We start from the raw sequence: 15,771 nt of genomic DNA on the forward strand, positions 1-15,771 counted from the left end.
CTTATACCTGAAATTAATACAAACTGCTCAAAATCATTAGTCATTGCTATTGAAAATCATGTATATAATGTAACTCTGTAAGGTGTTGCTTATGTTAAAACTCCTTTCTTTTGTTTTTGTCTTGGTGCAGGTGGAAGAGGGCTGGTGGGAAGGTATACTCAATGGAAAGACTGGCATGTTTCCTTCCAACTTCATAAAGGAACTGTCTGATTCTGATGATGTTGGAATAGCACAGGAAGAGCAAGTAAAGCCAAGTAAGGAAAAAAATACCATTGATGTTCTGTATAGATGTATGTGTCTTTACACCCTAACACATTGATAGAGTAGCATATTCTTATCTCTTGCTTGGAAGTGGTTTTGAATGCCATGTTCTTAATTTTTGCTGTGAAAAGGGTAAATGATGATGATAAGTGTGTACTTGCTACCTGATTTGCAATGGCAATGCTCCCTGAGCTGTGTCAAGACTTGCTGAGCTGCAACAGACCAAGAAGAGAGAAGGCAATAATTGCTAGAGTTGTATTTCAAAATTAATTACAAGAGTTTTTTTGTCTTGAGATGTGGAAACTGAGCAAAGTAACCGAACATCTACAAAGTGGCTGTGCTTATTTAAACGAGGGATTAAAGTGCCATGCCTTCTATGACTCCAGTAGATTTAAGGATTCATAATTATTGGTGTGGGACATGCGGCACTTTTTCCCTCCAGGTGCTGAGCATGTTACTATCACCTCCGTCACCCACTGCCCCAGCAGCCAAAGGGAAAAAGGCCAGAACTGGGACATGGAGTTTGTTCTCTCACTTACAGTGGGCCAGTACTGCTGCAGGTGAAAAGCATGTTTGGTAACTAAGTTTGCAATAGTATAAGCATGGTAGTAGGTTGTCCTATTAAAACTTCCCTTGGAGAATAACCTGAACCAGAAGTATGCTGTTATATGAAATAGACACTTGTGGTCTTCATGTTTTTTCTGCTTTTCAAACAGATATTCTTTTTATTTCCTAATAGAGTAGTGAATTCTGAATCTTTAGTGAAAAGGAAAAAAGTCAATTGCATTTACATATTTCAGGCTAATTCCACAATACCTGCCAAGGCCTTCCTATTTTCAGCACAGCAGATACTCACTGCTATTAGTATTCTGAGATCTCTGAACAAGCAGAAGTGAAAGAACTCCCAAGATCTTTGTAAGCTTATTTCAGCTGAAATTTACCAAAGCCATTATAATTTACTCTGTTAGTAAGAGGTAGAAAGTTATACTACTTTTTTTTATATATATTTTTCTCTCATTATTCTATTTAAGGCAGATTTATCACCTTTTTTCCATCCCACAGTAATAAGAGTCTAAAAAACCTGACTTCAGCAATGCTGAAAATTTTTCATATTGTTTATGTAATGGAGTACCTATTCATGTGTAGCGGCACTGGTGACCTAGTCTTGTGGTCAGTGCTGCTAAAGGTATTTACAGGTAACATTCCTTCAGACTGGATGGAAGTATTTTTAAGGAAGTTAACAATTTTAGCATGAGGGGAAAGGAAAAAGGGCATTAAGTGAAGTTGTACATTTCAGTGAGATTGCAAACTGCTTTCTATAACCTGTATATGCTATCATGAATTTTGTTCATTATAAACACAGTGAGTCTTAGAAGAACTAATTGTGTAGATGTAGTTCCAGCTCTGGATTCTGTAGTGTTTGGTACTCTATAAATGAACAAGGTAAGTGATACTGTTCAGGATGGAATACCCCAGTTTTATCTGTGTGAATGAATGAATATTACTTCCCCAGGTAATTTGGTAATACTTATATAATAAGCATCCTAAAAATGTATTTTAACAAAAACATGCATTGGAGTGTGTAAAAGCAGCCACAAAGCATTAGCTTGTTTCATCGATATCTAGAATGGCATATGCTTAGTTCAAACTCAGTTTTGTGTGCTGGTTCTGACTGTCAGTGGAACTAAAACCTGTGATACTTGTATTGAGAAGATATCGTTGTCTCTTTAACTAAATTGAAGATAATTATAGTTGAGAAATGGGTTTTCTTCTTTCTTTTATGTAACTTAACTCTTTGGAGGTGCTTTGTGGCTAGATAAAATGATGTGTCATTAGGAGCTATTTTCTAAATAGCAAAATACTTGTAAAACAGAACACTGTAAACCTCCTCAGAGAGAAACAGGGTCTCAAGTAATGTTGAGATTCTTATGGGATTTTTAACGCTTTTTTTATTTATCTTTCTTGAAGTAAACCCATCAATTTAAGAACTGCATTCCCCTACCAGAATTACGGGAAATATGCATCAACTCAGTTCTTTCTCTATAGTCTGTGTAATTGTTACAGGTGTTGCTTTCTAACACATGGTGCTTTATGAGGCTCTATTCAAGTACACTGACTATCTGGATTTGAAAATCTTTATGAGATTTCAGCAAGTTTATGCAGCTGACTAGGAATGATAAGCTGATTCCAATTATCTGTGCTTAGTCTTAAAGCCTAGTGAAATAAAACGCAAACAAGTAAACCCTGGAAGATTTGGGCATCAGGCTGGCATTACTGTTGAGGTGCTCTGGATAGCGTCTCAAAAGTGTGTACGTTCATGCCTCTAGATCATCTCCTTCCTCCATGTATGACAAGACATGACAGCACTTCAAATCTGCAATAACTCCTGTTTGTTTTTCTGGAAACATTGTTTGAATATGTCTGTATCACAGGACTTCATAAGGCAGAAGCCTTAAATACGAATTCTAGGTTATTAAGTTAGCACTCAGGTACAAGGGGTTGTACCTGTGCATTGAAGTAGAACCTTGGGTGGTCACTGAGGTTCTACACAGCTTCCAGAGAGGCCTAGATAGAGCTGGGGTATGGCTCTGCAGTCTTGAACAGCAGCCTTGAACTTTTCAGCCTAGGTTGTGAAATGGATAAGGTAGTACTTGGCAGGTTTACTGTGAGACTTGGGCAATTAGCATGGGGTCTTTGCAGACAGGGCACTGTACAAACTCAAGAGTAGTTTTTATTTAACAGTTAAATTTAATGCTTTGGTTAAACCTACTTAAAAGTGATCTTTTAATCACATTTTGTTTACCCTTTCTAAAGAGAGCCTTTTTGGAAGGGCGAATGTAATTTTTGGTGAACTCGAAGTGGAAGAAATACAGAAGAGAAAAATTTAATAACTTGGCTTTTTAGGAATAAAGTTAATAAAAGTGCATATTTCTCTGTCCTTCTGTTATGACCTGCACAGGTCTAATGGGGAGAAAAGTATTGTTGGATTTTATTGGGTTTGTTGGGTCCATGTAAATTTTATGGTAGATTAGAGTAAATGGACAGAAGGAATTATCTTGGTTTCTTTTCGTGCTGTGCCATAGAGTAACCTCAGAGGTTTCTTCAGAACAAAAAGCCCCTTTGTTTGAAAATGTCTGGGGCTAGTTTTGGAAGTGCCTAAATATTTCCGAATACTGACAGTGGGACTTAACTTGCCCCTTAACTTGAAAGGGTTGGTAGCCTGTGCTTCCCCTCAGATGGTGGGTACTCAGCAGACTGGGAAGTGAAACTGTTACAGGGTCAAAAGGTTGTGGGTTTGGGCATTTGTTTATTTGTTTTTAAAGTATCCCAGCTCTAAAGTGACTGTCAAATTTTTTGTCTTCAAAGGCACATTTTAGAATGTAAGCACAGACAAGATCAGGTACACTTAAAGTAAACAGCAGTTCCTTGTTCCTTGTAAGCATCCTCTTAAATTAAAACATTGCTTTTCTTTGACTGACTGTTACAGCATGAAGTGTGCATTGTATTTTTATTACTATATTAAATGGATAGATGAATTATAAGATTATTTTCTAGATTTCTCAAATTTCTAGTACTAATTTTAATAATATTTTCAATACCGTATCTTGTTGTTATAGCCTGTTGAGAAGCAAGAAGTAGTCAAATAAATCCTGTCTGAGGAATCACAATATTAAGGAGATGATTTCAAAAGCATTTTAGCGTTTTCATGGCAGTGTTATGACAACATTTAAAGGTGGCCTTCTGTATCTTGCTGTCTCTTGTATGTGTCTGTTCAGGAGTTGCCAGGCGTCATGGTATGTATCAATTACTATTTTAGAGCCTTTTAGTGATGGCCACTGAGAAGTCACGACTGCTGGAGTTAGAACTGATGATAGACTCATCAGCAGATGGTTCAGTCAGGCAACCTCCTGTATTTTGAGTTCTTAAAATGTTGGATGTCCATTACTGTCTCTCTGGCTTTCCTCAATGTCATGAACATACCATTCTCTTAGCAATTTCTTAATTGTTTTTTGACTGTTTTAATAGCAACCTTTTAATGGTACTTTGTAAAAACAAGGTGGAAAGATGGATTTGTGGCTTTTTTACTTCTTCATTATGTAAAAACAAGACAAGAAAAGATTTCTGTAATTTTATAAAAACTGCAATTACAAAACAAAAAAGCATCTTTTTACAAGATGTAAATGAGTATAGCTTTTTATTTTCTGAAAATCCAACAGAATTATATGCAGGGCGAATAAAATACACATTTTTGGTACCAAAATGGGTGTGATGCTATGGTGGGACAATTGACATGTACTGCCTGTTTTGCTGTAACATTTTACTGAATACATTAATTTTATGATGATATACCTAGCTAAGGTTGTTCAGATACACGAGCTGACATTGATATATTCTTGGGCTTCCCTGGGTACCTCAGATTAAAAAAAAACAACACACAAAACACCTCAGCTGCTCATGCCTTTACCTTCACTTGAATTTCGTATCATAAATGTCAGAGCATGAATTACCTTGCTATCAAAGGAAAAAAAACCCAAGAAATTAATGGTTTTGATAATAAAAATGTTATTTTAAAGATCTAAGATGGGAAGTGGAAATTGTTTCAGGTTTTTTGTTTTAGTGTTGTTTTCTTTTTTAATTTTAGTATTTTGTTTTTGTTAATATGAGCCAAAACAAACACCTGATTAAGCTATTGGCTGAAAAACTGGTGTATCCAGGTTATAGTGTCCTATCCCTTCAACTAAGCATTATTTAAGACCAGTTCCCATATCCATAACATTTCTTACAAGTCAGCTTGGAAAGTTGCAGTATTTCTGACGCTCACAGGATCCTGGTGTATTAAGGAAATGTAAGTATTTCATTGCCCTGTTTGGATGTCAGCTGTGCTTGCTCGAGTGCACTACATCTGCATCAGGAGTGTTGAGCCACTGTGAGTACATCATTGCAGTAATAATTTTTTGCAGGCTTCCCCCGTGCTCCGTGAGGAGGCTGGGTAAGACAGACAAAATGATTTCATTTGCAAGTCTCACAATTTGATGGATAACAGACAAAATCTAAGAAAAATGCATTCTGTTGGACACTGTAAAGAACAACTTTAGCAAAATCATGAGATTCTTTTATCTGACATACATGCAGTAAGAATATTTTAACTTCATGTACAATCAGATACTTCTGTTAACATTCTCGTTGTTTTGCTAATGAGGCTTTAAAAATGTAGTGACTGAAAATACAGATTAAAACCTCTTCCTTTCCCTTTTTTTATCATCATTTGATCTCTTCACCCCCACCCTGCTCCTTCTCTTTTTTTTCGTCTTTCCTTCTTTTGCCTGCTGTCAGGAAAATCTGCCTTTGAAGGGACAATTCTGTACAGAGTGGCACCGGCAAAGATTGACAGCTACAGACGTTATAACAGTGAGTGTGTTTCAAAATCAACAAGCAGTAGCTTTAGTCCTCTGTACTTGTTTGATTTATCTACACTTGTAAAATGTGCCACTGCTACTCACTTATGGCTACCCTACGTGCATATATTTGTCTGTAAGCTAAAGTCAGTTTGCTGCTGATGAACTGCCTAGCCTTAACGCAATGAGAATGCACTCGTTCCTTCTGTGCATGTGTATGTTATTTGTCCATATAATGTATGTGTGTGAGCCCACAATAAATTGTGAATTACATTGGATGTTTGGGTCTCAGCTATGGATTGAAATTAAGACCATTTAGTCCCATCATTTTTGCACCTGAAACATGAAGGCTGTTGATTACAACTACAGATCTTTGAACTAAAAGTCCTTCTTCTCTAAAAATAAAGTTCCCATTATGATTGCTGAATTCATAAGATAAGCTTTGCTTTCCTTAAAGAACATTGTGTGGTTTGGTTGGGTTTTTGTCTGTGTAGGTTTTTTTTTTGTTTTGTTTTGTTTTTAATTTACTGCATGCTCTTCATTTGGCTTTGTCTTTGACAGCTATTACTCACAGCATTTTGGCTGATACGTTTTTTCTGCCAAGGAGGGTAAAAGATACAAAGCTAGTTTCATTTCATGTTCAGGTTTTTGCCTTCTGCGTTTTGGAAGCAGGGAACATGCTGCTTTTCATATGCTTTTACTACCCTTTTAATACAGAAGAAGATGGTTACATCAGATGCAAGACAGAGGAAGCAAGGAAGACAGAAATCTGTTCTTCCACCTGCTTTCTTGAGAAATCTAGCAGAAAGAGTTCCTACTGAGTCACATTCAGTGTGACTAAGTACAAAGTGTTCAATCCCTGTCCTCCGGTGAACAGGATGTTGTGCTAACTTTGGCATCTGCTTTTGCCCCAGACAGCTTTCTCTTGAGAAGATAGATCCAAGCTGTGCTGCCCTTCTTACTGCTTTCTGGGTGCGAGTGTTTGCTGTCCTACCTCTGAGGACTTTTGTCTTAGGCATGTTCACTGCAAAGGGTGAAGCAGTTGAAATGGTAGTCTTTCATTCTGATAACTGCATTTACACCTTCTTGTCTTGTCAACAAAACCTGATCTTTTTTTAAGCAAAAATCTTTGTGAATGTGTGCAGCTCTGAATATTTCCTCGTGGAGAATTATGTCCCTGTCTACTATAATTCATCTCTTTTCTGCGGCTCTTCTCAAGCTTCCAATCAAGCTCTTGCTGTGGCTGGAGCAGACCGTGGCTGCTGGTCTTCACATTTTTCTGCTGCTTCTCACCTTAAAGTCTTCATGATTGCTTATGCATCACTCAAATTGCATGCTTCTCTCAGAGTTCTTAGACCATCATGTCCTCCAATCCACCTATCTGATGAGCATAATAAGGATTTATGAAGTAAATCTCTAGTATGCTTGACCTCTGACTTTAAGATCTAGCTTCAAGTCAGATTGCAAGGTCTGCCTTTGGAGCCTTTAATTTTGCAACGTTAATCTTTCTGGGCAGTGTTGCCCTAACATTACCTTTCGAAGTTTTCCAGAAACCTGGTCTCCATGCCCAGCCCATTTTTCATTAAGGGTCAAATGACCCTTCACCTTTTCTTGAGTCATTTAGGGTGACCCTAAGTGAAACCAGGAAAAATTCAGTCACCCTTCCAGTTGTGCTAGAGCTCTGCATTTAGTTCTTCTTGTTAATAATACTGGCCCATGGTTGTGCCCTGTCACAGAAAATAAATTTCCTCAAACTGATTTCACAGAGTGCAGGATTGGATGGGTATCTTGATAATGAGCTTAACCCACAGTAGATTGTCTCATGTTGCTCTGGGCAAACACCCATCTAAACCTTGTTTTTAAAGCTGGCAGTGTCTTGTTTAATGCTACCTCCCTTGGCATTTTGTTGAGACTTGCACGTTTTTTCATGCTGCAGAGGTATTTTGCTTTCTTTGTAAAACTGCATCTCAGACAGCCAGATGTCCGGCTACATTTGTGGCCTTATTTGTTGTTTACTGGGTTGGAACTGGGACTAAAGTGGGTGGTACACAAAATCAGGTCATCTGGGAAAGTTTTAAACAGAATGAGAGTTGGCATTGTTGATATTATCAGAGATGTTATCTTCTAAACTAGCATATACAAAGGAGGGTTCATTATCCCACAAAGGAGGGTTCATTATCCCACAAAGGAGGGTTCATTATCCCGGCATATTCATGTTCTTCCCGAGCAGGCCTGCTGAAGGTGTGGCCAGCTCCTGGCATTGTTGATATTATCAGAGATGTTATCTTCTAAACTAGCATACACAAAGGAGGGTTCCTTATCCCGGTATACTCATGCATATCTGACCTGTGGTCCTTATTTTTAGACAGATCCCTGTGCTTATGTCTCCAGTGCAAATCGTTTGGAGGCATTCCACAGATTTGTCATTTAGGGATGTTTAAAACAACCCACAGCTGTTCTAATTTCAACTTTCTGATTTCTCAGAAAATTAAGCTGGAGTCAGTTCATAGCTTTAGATTAGTTATGCCCAAAGGGTGCTTGGATTCACCTGTATCACATTGCATGAAGCGCTGCTCAAATTTTGAAGCAAGCCTAGAGCTTTTACTTTACAAATATATGCTTAGAGCTAATACTTTTATTTTGAAAGCCATTTTGCAACTGCTGTGTTTAAAAGAAATTTTCATATTTAACCAAGGCCTATAATAGCTAAATGCTGTTGAATTAGTGTGTAGCTGCTTCTAGAGATATCTTCCACTGAAATATGCAAGATTATCTCCTGCATAAACACCTGGCCTCACCTTCATATGCTGACATGGCTTTTTTGGTCATTAGGTACGCCAGGCTCTGCTCAGCAATAATTCCAGCTCCTTTGGCATTCTGCTCATCAACCTGCTGTCAGAAAATCTTTGCTACTGTGTATGCTGGGCGAAGAGAGTCACACAGCAATAAAAAATTACTTACTTGTCATTTTGTTGATCGCAGCCCTCTTTTCTCTCATCCTGCAACTTTCCTGCATCTCCACGAAAAACGCTTCTTGGATTTCTGATTTTTTTTATTTTTCTGGTTTAACTTCTCTTTCTTCCTTCACTTTCTTTTTCTTCAAAGATGCTATAACTGAGGAAGAGGGCAGATACGATGCTTGATTTGACAGATATTTGCCTCTCTTTCTTTATATGTGGATCCACAATGCTGTCAGTAATAGATATTAGATATAATGGAAGAAGATGAGACAGGATCGTTGAAACAGAAATATTCGTGAGTAACCTTCATTGTGTTTTCTATTGCTCCACCACTTTTTTTTTACCTTTTTTTTACCATCCCCCTAATCTTTGAGGAGCTATAGCTGGTCAGAGTTCCAAGCAATTGGTGTGGTTGGTGTATTTATGACATTATTTACCCATTTAAGAATGTCTGAATGTGAGCAAAGTTAAATGAGAAGCCCAAATGTGGGTTTTAACAGTTCTGAAGAGGGGACAGTTACAACTTTTTATTTCACCTCAAGTTCTTATAACTTACTTACAAAGAAGAACATATATTAAATGCACAGCTGCTACAATGAAAAATAACATCTGAGAAAGAACAATGCTAAAATTGGGTGAGGGGAATTTTTATGATTAAAAAGAAGCATCCTGTTTTCTGGAGGACAAAAGTAGAGATGGTGGAGGGATTGGGGGTGGTGGGTGGAAGAATTATGTTGTCTGGGGTGAAGTGCATTAAATCCTTCCATTGATTCGGACTCCCACTACCAGGTGGTTTTCCATGAGTCTCACAAAAGACTGGGTTTTGGTGAGTGACAGGTAAAGAATCCTTTTGGCTGTGGTTGCTTACTCATCTTTTCACATGTAATAACTTGTTCCTGTACTTGGTGAGAACAAGTCTGGTGGAAAAAAATTTCCAAAATGAAGACGACAATGGCACAGTTGTAGAGCTCCTGAATGAATGATTGTTTCTATTCGTTCTTCGAGTACTCGGGGAAGTGGCTGGGGATGAGGTGAAGCCACCAACTTCCATATTGATGGCTCTGTGTTCATGCTGCAGAGGATGCTTGTGCTGCATTGCCCTTAATGCATGCTGCTACGTGGTGCTGGTCACCGCTCCCATTCTCCCTGCATGATTTCTTGTGCAAGCATAAAAATCTTGGGGCTGTTTCTTATGTGGCAAAAACTTGTGCTAAGAAAAATGAACTTGCTGAAAGGAAAAGACAAAATGTTCAGATTACATGGTTACGTTTCTTCAAGGAATATAACTGAGAATAACAAATAATGACTAATATTGAGATAGTTTGCCTCAGCCATTTGTACCTATATAACCACTCTTGGTAAAGAAGCATAGATTTATTTTTTGAAAGCGTGAATTTATTGAACCTTTAAACTGTGAAGAATCAACATGGCTTTGTTCTACAGTAATATTTAAAAGCAAACTCCCTTTTCTGGTTTTGATTTTTGCTGGAATATTGTTGGTGATAGCTTCAATGAAAGACAGGACTTGGACAGAAAGCAAGCTCAAGATAAATATAAATACCTTATAGGCTGTGGGTATTTGTTCTGTCTTCGCCAGTATGTGAGGAAAAGGAAGAAGGGAGGTTCCTGTCTTGTCTGCTGTAATTGCCATGTATAACTTCACCTTCTTTGTCATTCTGATCGGTCACTCGGGTATTCCACACTGTCATTCTCTAAATAGAAGGAAAGGAGATATTTCCCCTCTCCTTCCTTCCCTTCTGTAAAAGGCAAAAATCCCGATAAGGTCCATTTACACAGTTCTTTGTTCTATTAAACAGAGCTGACACCATTTTTCTCTGGCTGCCAGACCAAATCAGGAGATCCTTTGCATCATCTCAGGTGTGTGCCTCTGAACAGCTGACCTTTACATCACGTAACAGAGCTAGCCTGAGAAGCACTTAGAGGGGCAGAGCATCATTGGCTTATACATTGCCACAGTGGTCTGTCTTTTGCCCAGTGCCATAAATTGTCTGTGGAGAGAACAATCCAGAATAAAGAACAAAAATTAAATTGCTAAATAATAGCTCAAAATAGAAAGCTCTGTAAAGCTCACAATGTATCCCCCTTTTTTCCTGCCATTTTAAGCTATTTAGAAACAATTCATTTCCTGCTTTGAATGGAGTTAATTTTATCGCAGCTGTTTATTTTTGTTTTAACAGCTTTAGTTTATACAGCCCTTTATCATCCCTAAATATCTTTCTGATTTAGAATCTTGGTTTGATGCCAGTGCAGCTCTGGGGCCGTTGGTGAATTAAGTCTGATGTTGTGGTCTCTTTTTAATCCCTGTTTGAGCTAATCTGTTTTGGTACATTTCAGAATGTTGCTCTCAAAAGACCTGTAACTGGCATAGCAGGAGTGTGGTGTGTTTGAAGTGTCTTGAGAAAAGTAATCTCTCTTATATACCCATATAGGAAAAAATGCGTGTGAAGTGCAGAATTCCTCCAGACAGTGTTGTGAGAATTTAATCTTCATGAATACTAAATTGGCTTGCATTTCTAAGGAGCGTGAAGCAACAGAGCATCTCAGAGCTCTGAGTGTTCTTAAATAGCTGTAAGTCAGTAGTCCCATATCTTGTCCCAGCCAAAAGTTGGGAAGGGTTGGCTCCTGGGAGTTTTAACTTCTTGCTGCTGATACTGCCCTTGTTCAGACTTCAGGAATCTTACTATAAAGTGCACCCAACGCTCAGATTTGAGCTCTACTTTTTGGTGCTACAGTTGATTCAGCAACAGTAAATCTAGGTAGAATATTGTCTTTGCTTATAGAGCCAGAAATGTGAAATAACACCTTCAAAAGACTTCGCAGAATCACAGAAAAGTCAGGGTTGGAAGGGACCTCTGGAGTTCATCTAGTCCAATCCCCCTGACATGAGTTTTGAATGTCTCCAGAGAAGGAGACTCCACAGCCTCTCTGGGCAGCCTGTTCCAGTGCTGTGTCACCCTCAAGGTAAAGAAGTTCTTCCTCATATTCATAAAGAACTTCTTGTGTTTCACTTTGTGCCATTGTCCCTTGTCCTGTCTCTGGGCACTACTGAAAGGAGCCTGGCCCCATCCTCTTGACATGCACCCTTAAGATATTTGTAGACATTGATAAGATCCCCTCAGACTTCTCCAGGCTAAATAGGCCCCGCTGTCTCAGCCTTTCCTCATAAGGGAGATGCTCCAGTCCCCTCATCATCTTTGTAGCTCTCTGCTGACCCTCTGCAGTAGTTACTTGCCTCTTGAACCCCAGTTCTGGACACAGCACTCCAGATGCAGCCTCACCAGGGCAGAGTAGAGGGGGAGGATCACCTCCCTCAACCTGCTGGACGTGCCCAGGATCCCATTGGCCTTCTTGGCCACCAGGGCACACTGCTGGCTCTTGGGCAATTTGCCGTCCTCCAGAACTCCCAGATTATTCTCCACAGAACTGCCTTCCAGGTCAACCCCTAGCCTGTATTGGTGCATGGGATTATTCCTTCCTAGGTGCAGGACCTTACACTTGCCTTTATCGAACTTCATTAGGTTCATCTCTGCCCATGATTCTCTCTGACTTTACAGCCTGAGAATTTTTAAAGACCTGAAAATTTTTCCTACTATTAGAACGGGTGTGATTGATAGTAGGCATGTTAGTGAGCACCTTGTTGATGTTATGTTCTTAGCTTGTCAGCTCTCCAAATGCTGACAGAGAGCTGACAGATTCTAGAAAAGTTGCTGTTAAAAAAAAATTAAAAAAAAAAAAAAAATAGAGGCCTGACTACTGTACTGATATCCTATCCTGGCTATATTTGAAGTATTTAATAACTAGACTTAAAAGAAAAATGTGTTCAGTGTTTCTGAGGATAGAAGTTTGCAGAGCTCCTGGCCTTATGTTAGTGCTGAGTTCATAGCCCTACTACAGCTGTTCCAGGCTGTGCGGGTGTATTGGGCAGCAGCAGCAGACTGGGCCAGCTGAAATGTCCTCCGGTTTTTAATGCCCATTTAGCAACCTGACCTCCCTGCTAACTAGCTTTTCTTGAAAAAAATTCCATGTTTGAAATTCATAATCTGACAGTCTAGGTCACTCGGGTTCCTACTTAGTTGCCAGCTGTATCCATGGGTTACATTTGTCTTTTGGGGAAACTACCCACCCATCTCTGTTCTGCTACTAAGCTGTTTGCAGTAGTGGCAAAAAAGGCCATGAAAAGCTCAAGGAGGAAAAAAAATAAAGAGGAGAGTGGCTGGAAGACAGGCATTTTTCTGTTTTTAGGAGGAGAGATCACCTTAGCTGTCCCTTCCTTGTGTAGGCAAGGCTAGGGAGGCCAGCGCAGACAGGATTGGTCTGAGAGAATTGCTGACATATATATGCTAAGATATGTATAGAGATAGATAGATAGATAGATAGATAGAAATATATATCAGGAAACAACCCAATGAAAACATAAATGAGAGGAGAGAATTTCTCAGGCAAAGGTGGACGTAGTGTTGCAAATCCTTGCTTCAAGTTCTTTATCTGTACAAATCAGAGGTGTATAGGTCATATACCTTGGGAGGAAGGTAAGAGAGAGCCTCCTTAGCACATCGTTAGGAGTAAAAGCAAGTTAGATTCTTTTCTGCAGGACTATTTTGTACTTAGGCACTGCATTATTGATCCTTAATGTTTCTGGAGATCTTCATTTTATCTGATTTGTTCTCAGTTTCCATTGCATATAGTCACCCGCCTCTTCTATCACCTTTGCCTCTTGCCCTCAACTGTGAAGTGTTAAGAGTAAGACCAGACTAGTTCTTGAAAAAGCCAGGGCTTTTATTATTTATTTATTTATTTAAGTCCAAGGGAGCTTCTCAGTTTGTGCCAATCAAAAAAAAAAATTATGTAGTTTCCCCAGTTGATCAGGAAGAATTTTTTCAAATTTGAAGGAGCTTTGTAAGGGTGGCCTCTGTATCTGGTCGCTGAAATGCAGTTTATTTTGGACAGGTTTCACTGGTCCATTCTGTCCTTATTTTAAATCAACAAACAAACAAATAAATAAAAGCTGATATTTCCTATGTTGCTTTAATTATGAGGACAAAAGCTATGTGGGAGCATGAGGAATGAAATACTCTTATCCAGCACAGGTGGGTGATGCTAGGGAAATCTGTTGTAAGCCTGAGGTGAGGTTTCTAATAAAAGATGTGATGTCTCATCATATAGGAATGGTCATAAAAGGTGAAGATGCCGTAAGGAAAACAAGTGATGACCCAGAAACAAAAGCCTAACTCTTGCTGGAGCTCCTTGAGTTTCTGATCTCTCATGCAAGCTTCAAAGATCTGGAAGTCCATGTGAAACCTGTTGAGTAATTCCCGTAATTACTTCCATATTTTGCTTCCATCCACTGGCCAAGGTCCAGGTCCTCTTCTCCTTCAATTAGTGATATAGAAAGCATATTTCATTTGTTGTTTGTTTATTTTAAAGGTAGCTTTTCTGTTCATTTCCGGGAGTGGCTAAGAGTGGTCATGGATTCTATCAGTTAAAATCCATTTACTTGTGGAGGGAAGTATCTGCACCGCTCTTTCCCTCAATCACAGAGTAGTTCAAGGAGATTTTGGCAAGGATGAAAGAAGGAACCTTTGCCAGAGGGTAATTTTCCCATCTTTATCAAGAAGTTATTTTGTTCAGCAGAGGGACAGTGATCACTATGATTTGTTTGAGTTTTCTGAGTTGTGGATGTTTTATACTCAGAAGTATTATTTTAAGCCAGTGTAGTTAGTTGGTGACCATTCTCTTTGCATTTAGAAGTAGTAATAAAGTTGGTTCTAGCCTCTGTCTCAGCCAGGGCCCTAGTGACTGACATTTTGCAAAGCTGGGGAAGGTCCAGCTAGTAGAACTTACAACTTCTTCTGTTACTGCCCAAGTCACAGCAAGGTGTAGGAATAACAAAGAGGCAGTGGCTTTGCTGTGTTGCCTGAAGAGATTTGTACCTCTCTGGCATAATTAATTTACTCTTGCATCTCTGAGTGCCTCAACATTGTGGAATGGCTCTGCTACGGATAACGACTCCCTTCCTGTCAACCACAGCACAGAGCAATATGGCAATGAATGCTTGAATTCCCTGATTATTGCTTTCATAAGCTCTGGAAGAGAAGGAGCGCACAGAATTTACTTTACTGATGGCAGGAATGCTACCATTCTAACTACCGTAATAAATGAGTGAAAACAAACCTGAAGTTTTTCCCCAGGCCCTTCTTGGGAAAAGAAAAAATTCCAAGTGAAGAGATCAAGACCCCTCATATTTAAGAAAATAATTGTGATATTATTATTTGGTATTCTTTTAAATTCCAATCGGCATTGCTCATGGAATAACTTGTTCAGTGCTATCTAAATTGAGCACTCTAAGAAAAACAAATGTAACTTATGTTCAACAGGTAGATGTAACAACCACTCAGGAGGCCAAAGGGCCTAAGCATTTTCCATAGATTTTAGTCTTTTTGTTTGTTTCTAATTGGGAACTTTCTATAGTTCTGCAATTATATGCCTTTTGTGTTTTGGATACAGAAAATCTCAGAGCAGCATATGATGACTTTTCAGCTGAAGAGTTTTGCTAAAATTCCTGGCCTGACACATAACTCCTGATTTCATTCCCTAGCAGCACCCTGGTGTTGAAACCAATTGAACAGCTGAGCCCCTCGTGTCCTGGATCGTGAAGTTGTGCCTGTAGGCCCCAGGACTTGCACTGGTTTCTGTGGTTCGTTGGAGAAGCTTAAAGTAGCCCTTGAAAAAGATACTGTGTTTTGCTGGATAGTCATGTTGCTAGTGAATTGCCAGGAAGATAAGATAGTGCCCCCCACAACAAGTTGCTGCTCACCAGCATGGCAGAAGGCTGTTGGATGGAGGCTGTTTGTTAAGACCAAATGCATCACTTGAGTCGGGGAGGCAAAAGTGAATGATTCAATTGTTAATATTAAAAGTTCTATTCATAAAGATTTTCACTGACTTCAAAATTTTCTTTAGGTAATTCCTCTATTTGATTTTAAAGGGTTGTTCTAGTGTAGGTGGAAATTATATTCTTTCAGCTCAGGAACATGGCTTCATTCTGTTTCTGTTGCTTATATACATCAGAGAACTGTAGAAACTGAGGCATTACGAAGATTTTATAAAACTTCCCACATGCTCCACAACTTGCA

The 15,771-nt window shown here is 39.0% G+C and overlaps 1 protein-coding gene across 5 annotated transcripts in view; it reads left to right on the top strand.

Moving 5' to 3' along the window:
* Positions 1-15,771, top strand: part of SH3KBP1 (SH3 domain containing kinase binding protein 1) — a 232,590-nt gene that overhangs the window by 124,697 nt on the left and 92,122 nt on the right. For all 5 annotated transcript variants that reach the window (XM_080377614.1, XM_080377613.1, XM_080377615.1 and 2 more), the window contains one exon: positions 131-254. In XM_080377614.1, coding sequence (XP_080233740.1) covers positions 131-254 — 124 coding nt within the window. The remainder of the gene's footprint in view (positions 1-130; positions 255-15,771) is intronic.

The sequence above is a fragment of the Falco punctatus genome (genome assembly GCF_963210335.1).
Source record: "Falco punctatus genome assembly, chromosome: 2".
Classification (NCBI taxonomy): Eukaryota; Metazoa; Chordata; class Aves; order Falconiformes; family Falconidae; genus Falco; species Falco punctatus.